Here is a 20220-nt window from a genome sequence, read left to right as displayed (position 1 = left end):
AACACGCAACTTCTCACACACGAAACCACAAAGACTATAATACCCTGGTCCATAGCATGGACCCGGTTTAGTATAGTGTAAATAAATACTAAAAGTGATTTCACAAAACTAATTTTTTTCGTCCAAAATAAATTGCCATGTTGTATTAACCTCTTTTCAATCACTATTATTTTACTTTACACACTCTATTTAACCATTTTTTACTTCTCAAGTTCTAAAGTTACGTTGAAATGTGATCGTTTTCCGGTACATCCTGAACTAATATACTCCCTCCGTCCCGGAATACTTGACCTGTTTTTCTTATCGGGCCGTCCCTTAATACTTGACCTGTTTCTAAAAATGGAAATATTCTAACAATATTATATTATTTCTCACTCCACCCCTATTAACCCACCTACCCCCTACTCCATACAAAAAATAATTAAAAATTCAACCCCTACTCTCACCCAACCCCACCCCTTTACACATTTCCCACTAACTACATTAAAATAATACCCCACTATCAACTACTACCTATTAAATTAAATAAGTCAATTCAAGTCCCTTAAACTCTGTGCCGGTCAAACCGGGTCGAGTATTCCGGGACGGAGGGAGTATGTGACTAAGCTTGCTATATATATTTCCAGAACAAGCACTACAAGAAATTGTACTATTAACGACGGGAAATCCCGTCGCGAAAGGCCAATAATCGTTCATTAACGACGGGATTTCCTGTCGCAAACCCGTCATAAAAGGGGGCCGTCGTTAATAGAAATCCCGTCGTAAATCCGTCATAAACCCGTCGTAAAAAAAATTTGCGACGGTTATGTCCGTCATTGTTTGGTTGTTAGCCCCGTCGCAAAAGCCTTTTGCGACGGTATTTTTGACCCGTCGTAATTAGGTTGTCGTTAAAGATACAAATTCTTGTAGTGAAGGAAGTAATCCTGGGTTTGTATTTTAATAACCTGTATTTCTCGAGATCGATAAAAAAAAATTCTCATCTGCCTGTGTATGTAACTAATACGTACGTTAGCTAGATAGTGAACCATGTTAAATTTTGTATTCTTAATTTACGTTCGTAATTATTTTTTCTTACATCTGTTATAACTTATAACACATTCTTAATTCCCATGGTCGAGCTTGGCAGCTTGGTAGTTAGTAGGGAGTAAAAGAGTAAGAAATTTCGCCCGACCTCGAAAGCGAAACTTTCAACTAATTCTGCTAACCGTTGCTTTCACTTGCAACTTACTACTTCTCCATGACTTTGAATAAGAGTTTGCTAACCATAATAACTATTTACTACGTAGTACTCCGGATTATACACTTGAAACTTATAATAATGAATATTTTAGATTATATTACACGTACAAAATTATACTTAAAACTTATAATAATGAATATTTTACATTACAACGTAGAATCTTTATCAACACGCTTGTTTCTGAAGAAAAATTAACATGAAAACGAGAAGTAGTAATGTGACAACTGAATCCAAATAAAGTACATAACATGATATCACCGATATTTTAAATGATGGTACACTGGCCCGGACCATCATCATAGGAACAAGAAGGGTATTGAACCGCGACGAACTGACAATGGTTGTTGCTATAGGAGGGGACGGTGTGGTACGGAAGAGGTTCGGAACATTGAAGATAATAAGGACGGCAAAAGTTACAAATGCAATGTGGTGGACAATATTTGGGGCGAGGTGGTCCGACGCTAATGATTTCAGGTTGTTTGCCAATCTTCTTGAGCTTCTTGAATATTGGAACTGGCTCAACTTCTCCAATTATGGTCAATGTGCCTTTGCTTGCATCTACTTCCAACTTCTCTACACCTATAAGTGTAACCATTTAAATAAGGCAAATTTGTTAAAAAGGACCTTTTATAACCCAAATTTTGCGAGAAATGACCTTATATAATTTTTTTTGTGAAATAACACCTTAATGTAAATATTTTTGCGAGAAAAGACCTTATATAATTTATTTTTTGTGAAATCACACGTTAATGTAATTTTTTTTTGCGAAAGACAACCAAAAGTAAATTTCCGGCATTGACTGAGCTTTTCCGGCCATTGACTTGCACGTGAGAAGCACGTGTGGCATTATTTTGCTTATCACACCCAATTTTCCTCCAAAATTCTAAGCTTTAAAACCTAAAGTTGAAAAAAAAAACCGAAATAAAATCAAGTTTGAAAATTCAAGAGTCGGGAAAATCATTGTCTTTAGCTAACGTAAGCCACACGTGCTGCTCACGTGCAAGTTAATTGCCGGAAAAGCTCAGTCAATGCTAGAAACTTTCCTTAGGTCCTTTCTCGCAAAAAAAATTACTTTAAGGTGTGTTTTCACAAAAAAAATTATATAAGGTCCTTTCTTGCAAAATTTGAGTTATAAAAGGTCCTTTTTGGCAAATTTGCCTTTAAATAAACCAACAATAAGCTAGGTCTCTTTCATACATCGTACTTGAATATAATTTGCTTAAACCACATGTTAATATGTTATGATTTATGGGTTGATTTTGGTTTAAAGTTTTTGTTTTGGGTATACCTACCAAAACAAGATTTTGCAAATTGCAATTTATTAAAGTTGTAATTAAAATCTTAAATCTTGTTTTCAAGCTTTAAGTTAAAATACAACCATAATGTATAATTATTAATTAAACACAAATATGCTACACAAAATTAAATCAGGGTGTAATTAAATAATAATAATAATAATAATAATAGTAATAATAATAGTAATAGTAATAGTAATAGTAATTAATACGGAGTAGGATGTATCATTGCGATCCAGTAATCCACACTCATTTTTCCTCATTGGATCATTTTAAGCTCTCCCCGTACGTACGAGAAAATGTGCAAATGATATCATTAAGTATACGATATACCCTATTGTGTAATGGAAATTACCACAAACCAGATTGGTTGTGTATATTCATTATACAGTTTGCAGTTGTATATTTATTATACAGTTTGCAGTTTAGATCATGATATACGTAGTATTAACCATCCTCGCCCAAATACTTAGGCCTATCTTCCTAGTTCCCCTTGTACGTAAATACAAGTCTCGAGGGAAAAAAAAATCCTACGAAGTACAAGTTAGATAAGAGTTCGTTCAATACTTGCTTATTTCACAACACTTAGGCAAAATTTAGTTAGTTTTTCACACATACTACTTCGTACTACACTACTACGTACTCCTCGGTGAATATGAGGAAATTGAGTCATAAAGAGAATTGGGAAATCCATGCATCCTAACCATCTCATTTCTCCATATCAAAAGTTTCCAACTCTTGAAGCCCATGCAATAATTAACATGAATGAAAAAGTTGCTTACGTTAATAAAAAAATATATAATTTAAAATAACCCATTTACTAAAGGTGAGTAGCATTTCAAAGAAAAAAGTATGTACCGTTAATTTTTGCCACAGCTTTCATAATATCGGTTTGACATTTCTGGCATGTAATGACGACCTTTATAACGGTTTTCTGCGTTATAATATCTGGTTAGTAAACATGAATTAAGAGCATCAAACATTAGTTACATTCACAAGAAAAAAAAGAAAAAAGGAATTGAAGTTGGGCGCGCAATTAGCAAACTCTTTTTTCTTTTTTGGTGCACCACCCGGTTCAGCTTTAGGGCTAATCCGGATTCGGAGCGAGTTTTGAGTGGATAGTTTTCATTCCCCTCCCAATTATTGTTGGGGATCGAACACGGGGTCCTCCCTACCAAGTTCAGTCTCAATCACCACTGAACCAACAGGCAATTAGTAAACTCTCTAAACTTTTAGGCGTACGCCCGAAGACTAGAGTTGCATGCGCTGGTTCCTACCGAGCTTACTTTGAGGGCGGGGGGTTTTCCCTTTATTCCCCTCAAGGCGAGCTTCGTAATCTTATCAACCAAAAGAAATATAAATATACGAAGTATTATACACAGTATTAAATTTGTACCTTCTTAGCCATTGTTTGAGTATAAGGATCGAAGTTGCAGCCTGAGTAGGAAACAAAAGTAGAATGTGTTGGTTTGAGTAAGTGAAATAATTAGGAAGGTATTTATAAATAGAAACCAATATCAAAATTGAACAATGTGGTATATTAATATAATGCATGTAAAGTTTAATGCAACGACCCGTTGACTGCATTGACTTTTCCACAAGATGCTTTCTCTAACACGTAAAATTATTACTTACTATAACATTTATTACAAGTTGTTCAATTACTTCTTCTAACAAGTGTTATTAATTTAGATTAACTTTTATGTTAATTATTTTTATTTTGGTGAAATTTTAAGTTAATTATGTGATTATGAGGTCATTTGACTAAACGATTGACTTGGCTTACATAGTCTTTGCAATTTTTGTACTACATGTACGTAACTTCCTTACTAGCTCCTTGATTAAATCAAAAACGCCGGGGAAATTTAATAGGCTACATTGGACTTTCATAATCGAAATTAGCAACGTTAATCATTCTTATTAATTAAAGAATATATATCAATCTATGAGTGCAATATTTTAAAAGACATATTTCGTGTAAATTAGAAGTTTATGAATTGTTGATGAGATGATGAATATAAATACTTGTACTATGTATAAGCTAGCAACAACAATTCAAACACGGAGTAGTATATGTACACTGTGTGCGAGTGTGTGACGTTAATGGATTTACGGAGTAGCATATACATTGTACGTGTTAAGTGCCCCTATATATCTTACTATTATTACTATGTTTAACAAGAATAATACATCTCTCATTGTTTATCAATGAGGTCGTAACATATTCGAATTTGATCTGCTCCTCCATTTATAATTTATGTTGTTTTGATAGCTCATTCGCAAGAAAAATAAAATATAGAAAAAATATTCCTATCATTTTTGTATAGGTATAAGATGACGTTACAATGTACATATTCCAATGTATTATACTTTGTAATAATCGTCTATATAGATAGGAAACATTCTACAAGAATCAAGTGAAGATAGGAAATATTCGTACTATAAAGAATAGAGTAATAGATAAGCAAGAATCGAGTGAAGAAGTAAAGAATTCCGTACAATGAATAAATCACTCACTACCTCACTTTAATAGAATCAAGTAAGATGTAAAATATTCCGTATAATGAATAATTCACTCACTACCTCACTTTAATAATTTATGTTTACTGTTTTAGTTAAGTAAAGGGACTGAAAAATGAAATACTGGTACTAAAAAAAAGAAACAATGGTATTTTTTTTGAAAAAAAATAGATCTTTTTTTTAAAAAAAATGGTATTTTATCTCTGTACTTTGCCAACCTCGGGTAAAAAACAAGCACAATAAACACGGAAGAAAAAGAAATTCAAGTGATTCAAATGCACAATTATGCAGTGATCATTCTTGTACCAGAGTTAATTCCAATGTCGAGACTTACAATGCAAACCAACAGAATTAAGACTTACAATGCAAACAGATTCAATAGTCAGTTCTATTGAAATGCATTTTCAATTTGAGATCTCATTTCAAGTATATGCCCAACTTCCGTGAACTATTCAATTAGAAACTCGATAAAGATTTGGACCGTCGTAGTTCTTTGGATTTAGCGGTTAATTTTTCTCCACCGGAGCTCATTGAATCACCTAGTAACTACAACAATGGCCAAAAATTTCCTTACTAATTCATCCACAGAAGTAAACATGCTTGCTGCTAACAAAATTCTATGAAGTACCACAATAAAAAGTGTAATATCCTCATAACTTGTGAGCAAGAGACGCTACAAATAGAAGTGATTTGAGTACTGCGCACATAATGTAAAAGTACAATGAAATCTGACGTCCAAGATTCAACCAAAACAACCGCAAGGTTCTTCAGATTTGTAATTCTATCATTGGCATTCTCACTAACACATCCACCACATGATCACAAACACATCCACCAAATGGATCAAAAGCTTGCGCATTGAAGCAATATCCTATGATGGCACTGCAACACAAGAAATAAGAAAATTAGCATTACTCACACTACGGAGTACTACATTAAAATTTGAAACCTCAAATTCAAAATCATGCATAGAAGGAGATTATCTGTAAACGAAGATAAAATGCAAAACAACCTACCACCCAATCAGAAAGGAAATACAAAGAAAATACCACAAAAAGGGATCAAAAATATTAGGCCAGGTAAAGATTTCGGACACTGGAGAGGTACTAACACTATGCCAAAGAAAATCACAATAATCCATATATGGAAGAGTGACTATATACTGACCAAACATACCCAGAAAGTTTCAAACCAAAAGTCACACCAAGCAAAAAATACCATATTGTTTTAGGATGAGAAAAAAACACAATGCAAGCAAGAGCACAATGAAAGAAACACAAAGACTAAATACTACTCCGTATGAAATGTCACCAAATAAACAAAAAGAACACCCAGAAAGAACACTCAGGCGATAAAGTAAAGATACATACTGTATGTGGAGGTATCGATCTGCTCAGGAAGCTCCTTGATATCAACCTCGAACCTCTCTTGAACCTATACAGTCAATAAACGTTTCCATGCTAGATTAGAAAAGATAAAGACCTTAGAGTGCATGATCAACATTGACAAAATATAAAATGCAATATCCAACTTCTAAATTACTACAAATTCAAAGAAAAATAAACAAAATATAATGTAGAAGTCGCAAAAAGATTAAAAAAAATCCACATGTTACACTATTTAATATACAAGGTTCACCTGATTAAGAACATCAGAGTCGGAGGCAGAAGAGACAAACGTAATGGCCAGCCCCTTTGTCCCAAACCTTCCAGCTCTGCCAACCTAACAAGGTATAAAATAAAGGTATAAAAAATGCATACCTGCATAAGCTATTTGAGTAAATAAAGGTATAAAGAATTCCATACCCTATGTAGGTAAGTGTCAGCTGAATCTGGCATGTCATAATTGATAACAATGTTAACTCTTTCAATGTCAATTCCTCTACCAACTAAATCAGTAGCGACAAGGATTCTTTGCTTTCCATCTTTGAAACCCTTGTATCGAGCCAATCTACACAAATTACAATTCTAAATGAGACACAGCAAGAAAACCAAAAGTAACAACTAACTGCCGAGCTCACAAAATACAAGAGGCGCAAAAAAGTGCACCGGGAAGGCGAGTTACAATTATCAATTATCAGAGAAGAAAAAAAAAATTAAAAAGGAGTTAACAAAATGGGAGTCAATGCCTTTGTAAGAAACTAGTTTCAAATACCAACAACATAAGAAAGACAACCACAGATCTCAACTCAATTAAACATGCAGCAAGTGTATCTCTGTATATCAGCAGACAGAAAAGCTTCATACAAAAACATAAATAAGCCCAACATGATTCTGAAGCTAAGCTGCAACACCACAGCATAATCTGGCTGTAAAAAACAAAGTAAAAAAACAGAGACCTTTCTTCCTGGGACATGCCAGAATGGATGCAAATTGAAGGGAAGTTGCACTCCACAAGAAGCTTGTTCAACTCAGCAGCTCTACTGACACTCTTGACGAAGATGACAACTTGATTGAAATCCAGAGCGTCCAACAAATCATTCAACTTGCGATTCTTCTCCAACTCAGACAATTTGATGAAGTGCTACAATGCAAACCAACAGAATTAAGATATAATGAAAAATAATCACAGTTCATTCCAAACAATAATCCAATTAGTAGTTTTAAATACCTGTACAAGACCGTGAAGGGTCAACTTGGCTTCATCATCCACATATATTTCCATCGGCTGAAATGAAGAAATGGCATAGTAAAGCATATTAGGGCATCTCCAATCGAAAGGAATCCATATCAATATGAAGATGGTTGAAGATCCCTCTCATATCCACAGATGTCTCCTTGAAGATACTTGTTATCACAAAGCTACGATCGCTTTACAACCAATCACTAACTCATCTTGGATCATATCATCTATAAAACTAGAATTTTTTTTCCCCAGGTATGGCATTAGTACAGGAAATCCATAGAACCACACCGCCACTATACTCTAAACAAACTCAGTTACTAAGTACCAATCAAACTCAAAGACACCTGAGCACCCGCAAAACAACACAAGACTGAATGAAAAGAAACTGGACTGAACTGATGGAGTAATACCAAACCACGAAACAGAGAACAACCCAATAAAGCCTAGACAGCGCTCAGACTAGCCTACCCGATCCTATCTTGTACTTGAGAGGTACATCTGAGAGACAGAAACATAACTTCTAAGACCATAACATCTATGAACCTAAGTAGATATCGTCTGAAGAAAGCTTGGAAAATGGAAGACTTCAAATTCAATAAGAACTGGCCACGGGACATTACATCTTGCATAAATTTCTTGCAAACCGGACGGATGGCCTTGCTTAGAGTTGCAGAGAACATCATCACTTGCTTGTCATGGGGAGTCATTTTGAAGATCTCTTGCACATCTCTCCTCATGTCTACAATTAAAAAGAGAAAAAAATCAAACCCTTAGTACAAGTAAACTAATAAAACATAAAAGCAGCAACTTGGGTTAGTAGGAACTACAAAAACGAACGTGCATAAAACTCATACCAAGGGATTCGAGCATCTTGTCACATTCATCAAGAATAAAATGTCGAACATTCTTTAATGACAGATCTTTGTCTCTTGACAATGCAAGTATCCTTCCAGGAGTACCGACAACAATGTGAGGGCATTCATTTTTAAGCAGGTCCTTGTGGATTTTGATATTAACACCTCCATAGAAGACAGCCACCTTCACACCAGGCAGATATGTGCTGAACCTCTCGAACTCATGACAAATCTACAGCAACAACAAATCAGTGATTAGTCTGTTGTTGCCAAATTTTATAGCAAGCTTTGAAATTCAAATTTCTGTTCAATACTTTGAAAAATGCTCAAAATATACGAACCTGATAAGCCAATTCCCTGGTGTGACAGAGAACAAGTGCAGCAACTTGCCCAGCCACAGGATCAATCTGTTGTAAAGTTGAAAGAACAAAAACAGCGGTCTTCCCCATACCAGATTTGGCTTGGCATATGACATCCATTCCCAAAATTGCTTGAGGAATACACTCGTGTTGCACTGAGGAAATACCAAAAAATTGGAGCGAGGGAACCCGCAGTGAGTAAAATATGACCTCCTGTTCCTTGTAATTTTAAGGTTTACCAGACCATTTTACATCTCCAAGTTGAGTGAATAAGTGAATTACCTGGTAAATCAATCCATAACAAAATTTAGTAACATCCCAAAAAAACAAAATGCGATTAGAAGCAGAAAGCAACACCACATGGCATATAGCCTAACTAGCCAGAAGCCAACGCTGGTAACAACTAACTATCACCCTTCCAACAAAGTTCAAAAATAAATACTCAGTATAAAAACACTAATGCACTTCCATTCAGTGATACAAAAGAATCAACTGAATATTAGCAATACAAAGTCATAATGGAACCCTTGCCTTCTGATGGATGCTCAAACCCACAGTCGACAATTGAACGCAATAACTCTGGCTTCAAAAGGAAGTCTCTGAATCCCGAACTGTAGATGCCACTGTAACCCCTGTGAAAACGAACACTCAATCAGCAAAACAACTCCTAAAATTCTGAACCATCATACAGCCGAAGTAAAAGAACAATCTTCACAGAAACCCCCAAAGCATGAATTAACATATTGTGCACAAAATCCAAAAACAATTATTGAAACTACAATTCTTTCAAAACAATTGAATTACATGAACAACAATATAGTGCTGGCTTAAGTTCACAATCGAAACACCAAGTTCACCAAATCAATACTCGACAACATAATCAACTATGATTTCAACAACTTAATCGTAAGATTAAAACCATAAACCGTTACTGAAATTGTTTTTAATCATCATAGTACACTCGCCTTTTGTATCACAAACCTCATAAGATCTACTAAATATCACAAATTAAAATACTCAATCAATCCAAGAATAAAACAAGCAGCAGATTTCGCATAAAAACAATTAAATCAGAAATAACAATGATAAAAACGTACTTTTTAGCGGCTTCGCCGTTGGTTTTGGTGACAGCGGGATCTGGAACTTTCTCTTCCTCCTCGTCGTAATCGAGAAGCTCCTCTTCGTAAGCATCGTTTTCTCTGGTTTCTCCCATAGTTTCCTATACACACAACAAATTCAAATCATAAACCAAATTAGGGTTTTTCTTGAAATCAAAATCGAATAATAATTACACAAGATCCAACGCAATAACGCAAAGAATGGAGATTCAAGCAACAAAATCGAAGACAAAATTCACCTTCGAGAGTAGAAATCGAGAGCTAGGGTTAGGGTTTATACGAATGTCTGCAGAGGAAAAGGTTAGACGAAAAAGGGGATATCGGGGAGAGAGATAACGAGGGGAGTGAGAAAGAGGGGAACTACTAATCAATAGCCGCTATAGGTAGACCAAATAGCACCGCAAACAGGTGTTGCTTAATGCAGAAATTAATTTTCTAATAAAAAAAAATTAAAATGATCAAAATATCCACAAAATTTTTTAAAAAAACTAAAATTTACTCCGTCATAATTAATAATTAATAATTAATTATTATAATTATTCTTATTATTATAATTAAAATTAAAATTATTATTAAAATAAGAATGATAATAAATAATTAAAAAGTCATGATCTTGTCTGATCTGCTCTGAATGTTGTTGGTCTGGTCTGATTTAATAAGATCTGGTCTAATAAGTGACAATGACAAGGTGAATTAAGATAACATGACCTAAGTGTGTGAAGACTCTCTAGAAGGTAATCATGTGTGAATGATGACTCAGTTGGTAGACTTTAACTTGGTTTAAACTCATAAGGGACAATTTTGTTTAAGACTCTAGGTGGATTTAGGCTAGGTTGACTTTGGCTTTAATGGACATGATGGAATCAAGGTATGACTCACATGAAGGGTGACAGACTCGACCAGGATTTTTGATTTGACTCGACTCGTCCTTTGCCTCGAACATTATTAAGCGATTATAACGAGTAATTTGGTGTAAACCTACTTTTTTTTAAGTGGTTTTAGAAAACATACTCTTTTCCTTTTCTCTCTTTTTTGCTTTGTGAACGTTAAGATTATTTCGTTAGCATGACGGTATTAGACCGCACATCAATACCTAGTATTTAAAAAAGAAAACCAGCTCTATTTTAAAGACACATAAGCAACACTATTTTGAAGACACATGGCGACCACATCACCACTTAAAAGACACGTGGCCAAGCATATATTCCTTTTAAAAATAAAAATAAAACACCCAAAACAAGCCCATCTTGGTATCATTCATCGTCTTTCTTTTATCCCCCATTACTGTTATTATCAGCTCTGCAGCTCCGCTTCATCCTCCTCGGCATTAATCATCATTCATTGCAAATTGATGAGGTCTCCTTACAAATTACGAGCATTGACAATCTACCGTCTTCAATGCTAGCTTCAATTTGATCCCACCATCGCTAAAATCCTCCCAAAACCCTTCAATTGGTCCTCGAAACAGAATCAAACTCCAATTTCACCTTCAATTCGATCCCACCATCTTCTCCCTAACTTTATAGCCTTCATACACAAATTACTTTCCCCCAAAAATGTTTCCAATTTCTTAACTCGTGTCGGTTACGGTTTGTTTGCACGAGCAATCATTGACATTCCATCTCTCATATGTTAATCTTATCCTAAGTCTATTTAGCACAGTTAGATTTTCCATGAGTAATGATATGCCCCATAGCTACAGACAGGTATGTTCCCGTTTTTTTAATGCCTGATTAAAATTGGTTTAATTTACAGTTTTGAGTTGTTGTGCCTTTGTTAATAGGTATAGATTTCCACTTGATTTGTACCAAATTGATGTGTTTAATATACTGTTGTATTTTAATAATGATGCCTCTATGTATTGAAGAACTAAAAAACGCAACAGATTTCTGCCTTGATTGTCCTACTTTTTTGGATTCAAGCATAAAACTATATAATTGAATAAAGCTTCATGTCAGAGAAAGTTTACAGTGAGAGTTATCTTACATAAACTGACTGAATAAGAAATTGAAAGGGAGAGAACTATTTATATTACATCAAGGGTGTTGGTCTTGGTTTGTATTTCTGATGGGTTTCTGAACTAACTTCTGGTTGGCTCATCATGCATATTGATTACAGAATTATAGTGTGGGGATGGGTACAATGGAAGGAGTAGTAGTAGTTGGTTTATCAATGTTGCTGGGAAGGAGTATTAATATAGTTCAGCAACCACACAACAGCATGGTATTGTCATTTGGGATAATATTGTTAGATAAGCTCAAAGCCTTAAGGCTTATAATATCATCAACGAGTAAGTCCTTGATTACAAATAAGCAACTTAATATAAAATCATCCAAGTAAAATAAATATAAAAATTCTTATGATATAAAGATGTGGTTTTTAGTAGAAGAATGTTGATATGAAGGTGGTTGATTGAAGGGAAGATGAGTGGTCCAGTGGGTATAAATAGTCTTCAGGAGTGTTTACTGTATGGGTTTGCTTAGGTGTTTAATTTGTAGGAGATAATTGTTTTTTTAGTGTACATAACAGAATAGAACCTATGATGGAGTTAAGACTAGGAGTACAATCATCTTTAGGCATAGGGGTAGACCTGCATTTATCAACCTCGCTATCAGATGTTGAACAAGCTTATGTGACGGAGATGGGAGAAGTTGAACACAGTAATGAAATGGTCACCTGCATTTATTCTAGAGGCCAGACTTACAGATATCTCTAATTCTAATTCATCAAATTTGTTGCCTATGTATTAGGAAGCTGATTATTTTCCCATGATAATAGTCTGTCCCCACCACCCTTTTCTCTTAATCTCAAAGACCCATACTCAACAGTGGAACAATTTAAGCAACTTTAGTCAAATCACTTTCATGCTAAACGTTTTAGTATGTGTGGTGTATCTAACTTACATCAACTATTTAAATCACAACAAAATCAATTTTGACTCATAAAACAAATATTCAAAAAGAAAAATGGATCTTATGACTTGCAAGTCCTCCCAAGTTCATGTTCCTGGCAGTATTAGTCAAGGAAAAAGGAAGAAAATTAAGCTGGTTACATTAAAATATCTCTGCCATAGTGGAATTATATTGAAAAAATGAATGGGTAGAATTGAAGGATTAGTAGTAGTGCTACCATGTAAAGAAAGAGAATTTAAAGGATGATTAATAACAACAATATTATGTACTAGCATCCATTAAACCCATAACAGTGATACAATAGCTTTTGTGCTGGTATGTAATTTTCAAGCCTGATGACACCCTTTGCAATATTAGTCATGCATTGGGATGTCCATATTACTAATTAGTTACACTTGGAGACTAGGCTAAATATAGCAAGTTATTGACTTTTTTCGGTGTATTGCTTTAATAACTTTAGTTTTGGGGAATGGGACACGTCGTAATTGTTTGAATCGATAAATATCCTGCCTGTGACACAAAACAACTACGAGCAATACCCTTCAACTAAATTGCATCTCCTTGATTACTGTATCTGCTCTGTGAGACTAAATAAGTGAACTCTTAAATTATGGTCATGATTCCACCTAGGCATAGTGAATTCTTTATATTACATCAAGAAGTGAGCTGACATTCTGTTCTAACAAGACTAACAACCATCTATATTGACATGGGGGGATGGTCTATGTTACATTTTGATCGGGAATACATGAACACTATGTTTTATATTATTGATTTACACTCAGAAAGACCATCGATCAACCCCCTCTAATGTGGATGATCCTGATTCCTGAGTGGTAAAGTTGGATATAGTTGGGTTGTTGGGACCCCACAAAGAAAGAATATTATGGTTCGGGTAAATCTTAATTAATTCTAAAATCAGTTGATTTCATTTGTTGAGTTAAAAAGATTAGGATTGAAAATTTTGTAAATATTACTTAATTTTTTTTATTATATTGATTGTGTAAGCTTTTCCACATTTAAAAAAAAAAAGGAAAATGAAGCATGGCAGGAAACTCTTTTCAGTATCAGCTTCACAACGTTGCTTAAACATATTGTTGATAGGTATGGTCTTCCTAGACCCCCTTTATAGACAGTACTACAAAGCTAAAAGAAAGTCTCAGATGAGCTGCAACAATGCATTGGAAAGAAATGTACACTCAAGCTACAGGTCAACAACAAAGGATACATACAAGAGCTAACTGCTATTAAGGTCTTCCATGTTGAAGAAGATGAAAACAAAGCAACAAAACACAAATGAAGGAGATACTAAAAGAATTCAAAAAGGAGGGTGAACCAAACAAAACACTCAGAATCAGTAGGTAATGTCCTTATCAAGACCCAAATTATACACAAACCAAAACAACAAATACATACTAATTACTATAAATAAATTATTATTTAGATAATGTTATACTAACATGTTAGTAAAATACAACAGGACAATAATAATAGAGGAGATACCGACAACAAGCAAACCAAGAACTACAAATCAAGACCCAATACAGCTATCGGACGATGTACCAACTACCTGAAACACGAGCCAAAGAAAAAAACCAACCACACATGCGAAGGATGGGTTATTTAGGGATTTTAATAATAACTATTTCTCTCAAACTATATGTTGGGATTTGGTGGATTATATGTTCTGGTTTATCAAGGAAATTTTGCAATTCTGCAAGTTAGACCAATGACTTTAAACATTCCAATTAGTTACAAATAAATTTATTTTAAACAACAAAAGTTACACAACTACTAATATGGCCAACACCAAAAAAAACAAAATTTGCATTTTTGTATTTCCAATAGATCAAACTTCAAAATAACACACCAAGATCAACCAACATACAACAAGCATGTTCGACGAACGGGCCCAAAGACTAGTTGGTGTTATTAAGAAGCTAATAATGACTTACGAATCGATTTTAGTTATTGTGTATGTTTTAAGAAGTCAATTTGTACGAGTTTTATTTTTGTCATTCCAATTTCTCCATAGCTTATATTTTACTGAATTAGGTCTTTTTCTTGAGCGTACATGCACTCAAACATTCAGTGTTCCGACACAAAAGTATAATTTGTGCGTATTAGCCTTGGGGTAGTTTGTAAATGTTATTTGGATCAATTTATGACTTGTTCAATTAACGTAATTCCATGAAAATGTCTTTGGTACAATTTTGAATTTGCACCTTTTTTTTATGGACATTTTTAAGTAAACCAACGAGTCGTTTAGCACGAATGTGTTTTGGTCGTTTGAATTAGTTGCACGAACACACATATATTTTTTTTTGACTTCTCAAACATACGAAATTAATTCTGGTAGAGTAAAGTACGCATTATTAATTTCTTGCACAAATCACTGTGCGTTAGAGATTTTTCGCACACAAAGTTGGGCGCAAGAAGGATGTTGCGCTTGCCTGCTGACGCGAGTGATTTTTCATGTCCAATTACAGGATTACTTTATTTTTTATGTACGAGAAGATTATTTTCCTGCGGTGAAAGGATTCTTGCGTTGAGGTGTGCGCGTTGGAATTCTTTTGCGCTGACCGGAATGGCGTGGAAGATTTCTTGCGCTCAATTCCGACCTTAGGCTTATTAATTTTGTTTTTAATCGATTTGTGGCTAATTATTTGCTTTTCAACGTTTTAATATCGTTTACTTCAAAACTTTGTTTTCGATTAATCTATACCTAGTCTATAAAAAGCAAAACCATAGCTAATAATATGACATGTGTCATGCCTCCCTCAACTCATCCATCATTTTGGTTTTTTTTGTTGTTTGTTATATTTCTAACGCCTCTTCTACTCATATTTCTCATTCAACATCAATTCATCATTTAATTTATGTATATTCATTCAATCTTTTCCACTTCATCTCAATCAATATCAATATTCCATTTAATTTTTATATATTGAAATTTCAACCTTCAAATTCCACCTATAATATTTAAATCATATTTTTCTACTAAAATTAAAAACCTCCAATAGCATTAGGACTTTAAAAGGCCAATAAACAACTACTACTATATAACGGCCCGTTCTTTGAACGGGCTCAAGAGCTAGTTACTTTAACACATAACACATAATTTCTACATGAAACTAACAACGAGCATAATTTTGCGGAATTTAAATATGCGTGTTTAGTTTTATGTAAGTATCTATGGTCAATAATAGGTTTGGGTGTCAAAAAGGTACCAAACCTATCGCCAATTCCCCGACAGGATCTTTGTCAAAGTAGTCGGGTTATGACGAAATTTATCAAGGCCTATCCGATAAACGTTGGAGTGGCGCGTGTTGAGAATAGACCTATGATATAAGCGATTTGATTTGGGTGGATGTGCTACGATATGGAGTGCCGAGTGGACGACATACGACGCGCGTGCATCCCCGGTGCTAGTAGGTGTCCTTAGTCCCAACTTCTGAGATGAAACATGCCAAGGAAGTTAGAATTCAGTGTCGGTCTGTCCGGTTTAATCGTATACATTGAAATTTCATATCGTCCCAACTTAATACGGAAATAAAAGCGGGATAACGGTAGATTTTTCCCTTAGGCTAGGTCCCCTTACTACTTGCGCGAGTATTTCAATAAACTACTCAGTGGAGTCGCCACTGTGAGGGGGGTCGGAAAAGACGGGTTTAGGGCATTTCCTTACTTCTTCCCCCGTGGATGTGTGGCAAGCAATATTAAGTAAAATCAGACTAACTGTGGGTAATTGACTAATTGGTCTCTTTCTACTAGTTTATGGAGTGCCATTTAGTTTTACAAAACTGACAAAACCCGATTATTGTGATACGTGAGTGCAAGCTTGTGAGACCCAGGCTCAACGTATTTGACCACAACGGCCTTAGTTTCCCTTGTGATTCCTGGTGTGGGAATCGCTCAACATACATCCAACGGAGTAGAGATTGAGGTTTCGAGTGACATTTACTAATACGGGGAGTGCCACGCATTAGCCCATGAAGCGGTCCTTACTAGTTCAATGCATGCGTAAGACTACATTACTAATTTGAGTTTCTTTTAATGCAAAAATATTAACTAATAATCATCAAAGGGTGATTTAGATTGATTTAAGGTACCTAACAATAATCTGTAGTATCCAAATAATATCTTTTTAGGCGTTATAAATAATCAGATTAAGTTTGACAGATTTATAATGGTGATTAAAGAAATAAAACAGGTTATGGCACGTTACAATATAGTTTTGGCTATATTGCGGTTAGCACGAGCACTTACCACTCGCCTTAGACGAGCCTCCTTTAGCTTTAGAACGACCTTTGTACTGACTTTTAGATCTTTATCCTTCCTTCAGTTCCGGCAGAGATTCCCCTTAGATTCCTTGGTTTAGGCTTATGAAGTGGTTATGGTTTGGATGCTTATACGGGTAGAGTTCTACTTAACAAGAGTTAGTACAGCATAACTATTGTAATACCTCGTATTTTTCTGTATTTATAAATATATTTTTATTATTTGTATAAAGCATTTTTATGATTTTTAGAATTTAAATCGCATTTAAATATTATTTAAATGTATTTTATTAATTAAGAATATTTATTATTTTAATTATTTATGAAATGAATTTAAATTTCAAGTTGAAAATTTAATTGGGTTTCAAAAGTAAAACGATTTTAAATTAATCTAGCTCATTCCAATTCAAAGTTCAAGTCCAAACAAATTAAGAAAACCCATCTTATGTTTAATGAATCCCCGAAAGGGAATCCTAAAGCCTAGCCCATCTTGGAGTTTCCTAAACCTATAAATATAGGCGATCATCCTCAAAATCCCTCACTATTATTCATTAAACCTAAAAGTAAAAGTGTAAAACCCTAACCCTAAATCCCTTTTTCTTTCGTCAAACTTCAGTTTAGCCGTTTTTCTCCTACTTTCGTCCATTTTCAGACAAAAGTTTCTTATTCAAAGTTGTAGATCTCGAAAAGATCTTGAACTTTTCCTCAAGAATTGATTGATTTATACTTTGCCTCAAGAATTTATTGATTTAGAGTTATAGATTAGGAGTTATGGCTGTTTTAAAATCATGCAGCAATATTTCACTTTTTACTTCTCCCTCTCTTTGCTCTCGTCCTCACAGCCCCGTGCCCACGAGCACCTTGCTCGTGCACTCGCCGTTGCTCGTGCCCGGTGCTCATGTATCACCCGCACAACACGCACTCCCTCACTCCCTCCTCTCGTCGTTGCAGCGCTCGCACACCCTCACTCCCTCTCTCGCTGCTTCGTCGCTGCATCCCCGCACAACACTCGTGCCTTCGCCGAGTGTTGTTGCTGTTGTTGTTGTTGCTTTTTTGCCCTCGACGCCAACCACACTCGCACACTCCGTGCTCCCTCTCGCGCGCAAGCAACCCTCGCCCCTGCCTTTGTTGCCCGCGTCGCACCACACCCACATGCACACATGTCGTGTGTGTTGCTGAGTGTTATACTCCGTTTTCCTTTGATCTTTTTGCGCCCAATCACATTCAATTCGTGATTGTACCGTGCTATAGGCCGGTTTGGTATAATTCTCTTCTTCTTTGCCTATTCTATTTAAATTCCGTATTTTAAATTATATTATTATTATTATTATTGGTTTTTTATTAATTAAAATATTGGGATCGGTTATGAACACCGAATTTTGATGATTTTTATGTTTGAATTATTGAAGGATATTTTGGTTTGATTATTATAATTTTCAGATTTGAAATATATAGTAAAGCTTCAATGTTTATTACTTTTAATGGTTTTAATTACAAACTATGATTGGTCTAAGACTAATGACTAATTGATTAGCATAATTAGATGACTAATTTAATTATGATAATCAATTATATTTTTCAGAATATTTTAAAGTCTTAAATTGGCGATTTTGAGTGGTTTTATGCACGAAAATAATTTAATTTCATGCTAGGGTTTTAGTCGTTCAAACGAGACTATTACTTTATTAATAATGAACAATTTCTAATGAATTCAAGTATTTAAATATTAATTAAGTTGCTAGAAATTTAATGAACAGGTGATTTCTAATCTAGATCCTTGATTCGCAAAGTGGCCCCCGTACTTAGATATTCGAGGTACGTACATGTCTAGGGTGACCACCGTTTACATGAGGACATCCGTGTTACTTTATTATTGTGAATCATGTGACTTGAATTATTATGGATTCATGTTTGATCTTGTGAACAAACATGTTATGGATTATTATTGAATTTATGAATTATATGTGAACAAGCATGTTGTGATTATTTATAGTCGTGAAATTTAATGTCAAGCATTTTGTTCAAGTATTATTATGCATGTATGGGTGTTTCACATGCAAGGGATGATTATTATGCTATTGTACGTAATGTCTAGCATATTTTGAGCCAAGTATTCGTGCCTCGTTGCACTATTTATTCTACCCCGTCTGTAGGGTATGTTTGGGAAGTTTATGTAAATTGAACTTAGGATTTTTCGTGCTTTGTGCACACCCCGCTTGTTAACTGGCATTGTCGGGTTATCTCAATAGTTATTGAGAAGGAAAAATGGGAGTAATATCATTTGAGTCTTGTATATATGTTAATCACAAGTCCTAACGAATTAAAAAGAGTGTTGTTTGGTTGCTTTATTTGATGTCATGTTGTTGTGTCTTGAGTTCACCTTGTGAATAAAATATTAATTAACGTAAAGTGCAAACAGAACAAGCTTCAAAACTGTTGGAACGTATATACCTTGAGTATGAACAATGGGGGGAGTCTTTCCGAAAAACTTGTACTCCTACGAATGATACAAGACGTTGTTTCATTCTTTATTTTTATGCGCTGGAATTCGGTCGGTATGGTGCGTCAGTCGGCAAGGTCCGACAATTATTTACTTTTATTTATTTTGGTGTTTGGTTGACTCCCAACACCCTTCCTTTTATGGATATTTCTTTTGGGCCCGTTCGAAGCTTATTCTTAATTAATCTATGAGTCAAGAGTTGTGCCAAGAGTCGAGTCTTGTCTCCATGATTAATCATTTACTTATATGGATTTAATGGTTTATTTACATGGCTTTTGCATGTGGATTAATTATTGTGAGTGAACCATGTTAGACTAGGATTTCATTCTAGCTTGTTTGTACTCAGCTTTCGCTGATTACGTGCTTTGTGTTTTGGTCATGGCTTTGCCGTAATGACCCTATGATGATCCATCATTTGCACTTGCATTGTTGGGGACTAGAATATTAATAAGCAGGTTTCTAGAGGTGACTTGTAGGCCAAGTAATCTTTCAAGGGGTTGAATGAGAGAGTTTCTTT

At 34.8% G+C, this 20220-nt stretch overlaps 2 protein-coding genes across 2 annotated transcripts; both read right to left on the bottom strand.

Moving 5' to 3' along the window:
* Nucleotides 1–1298: 1298 nt before the first annotated feature.
* Nucleotides 1299–4014, bottom strand: LOC110788828 (heavy metal-associated isoprenylated plant protein 39-like). The gene is made up of 3 exons (XM_021993465.2): nt 3932–4014; nt 3394–3469; nt 1299–1819 (listed from the first exon to the last, which is right to left on the bottom strand). The coding sequence occupies exons 1-3, from the start codon at nt 3941–3943 to the stop codon at nt 1506–1508; spliced, it is 402 nt and encodes a 133-aa protein (XP_021849157.1). The 5' UTR covers nt 3944–4014; the 3' UTR covers nt 1299–1505.
* Nucleotides 4015–5670: 1656 nt separating this feature from the next.
* Nucleotides 5671–10416, bottom strand: LOC110788839 (DEAD-box ATP-dependent RNA helicase 15). The gene is made up of 12 exons (XM_021993475.2): nt 10251–10416; nt 9991–10112; nt 9425–9525; nt 8876–9048; nt 8535–8766; nt 8301–8419; nt 7666–7722; nt 7394–7578; nt 6861–7005; nt 6694–6777; nt 6426–6489; nt 5671–5937 (listed from the first exon to the last, which is right to left on the bottom strand). Exons 2-12 carry the CDS (start codon nt 10104–10106, stop codon nt 5927–5929), a joined length of 1287 nt encoding a protein of 428 aa, XP_021849167.1. The 5' UTR covers nt 10107–10112; nt 10251–10416; the 3' UTR covers nt 5671–5926.
* Between the last annotated feature and the right edge of the window lie 9804 nt (nt 10417–20220).

The sequence above is a fragment of the Spinacia oleracea genome, chromosome 6 (genome assembly GCF_020520425.1).
Source record: "Spinacia oleracea cultivar Varoflay chromosome 6, BTI_SOV_V1, whole genome shotgun sequence".
NCBI lineage: Eukaryota > Viridiplantae > Streptophyta > Magnoliopsida > Caryophyllales > Amaranthaceae > Spinacia > Spinacia oleracea.
This window is presented reverse-complemented; position numbering and strand designations above follow the sequence as displayed.

What these genes read in the sequence shown, in the direction of transcription:
- LOC110788828 (XM_021993465.2), bottom strand. An exon ending in AGCTGTGGCAAAAATTAACG is followed by an intron (nt 1,820 to 3,393) that starts GTACATACTTTT and finishes TTACACTTATAG; the next exon opens with GTGTAGAGAAGTTGGAAGTA.
- LOC110788839 (XM_021993475.2), bottom strand. Translation starts at nt 10,106, where the DNA reads ATGGGAGAAACCAGAGAAAACGATGCTTACGAAGAGGAGCTTCTCGAT. An exon ending in CAAGATGCTCGAATCCCTTG is followed by an intron (nt 8,420 to 8,534) that starts GTATGAGTTTTA and finishes TTTTAATTGTAG; the next exon opens with ACATGAGGAGAGATGTGCAA. An exon ending in ACTCTGATGTTCTTAATCAG is followed by an intron (nt 6,490 to 6,693) that starts GTGAACCTTGTA and finishes TTGACTGTATAG; the next exon opens with GTTCAAGAGAGGTTCGAGGT.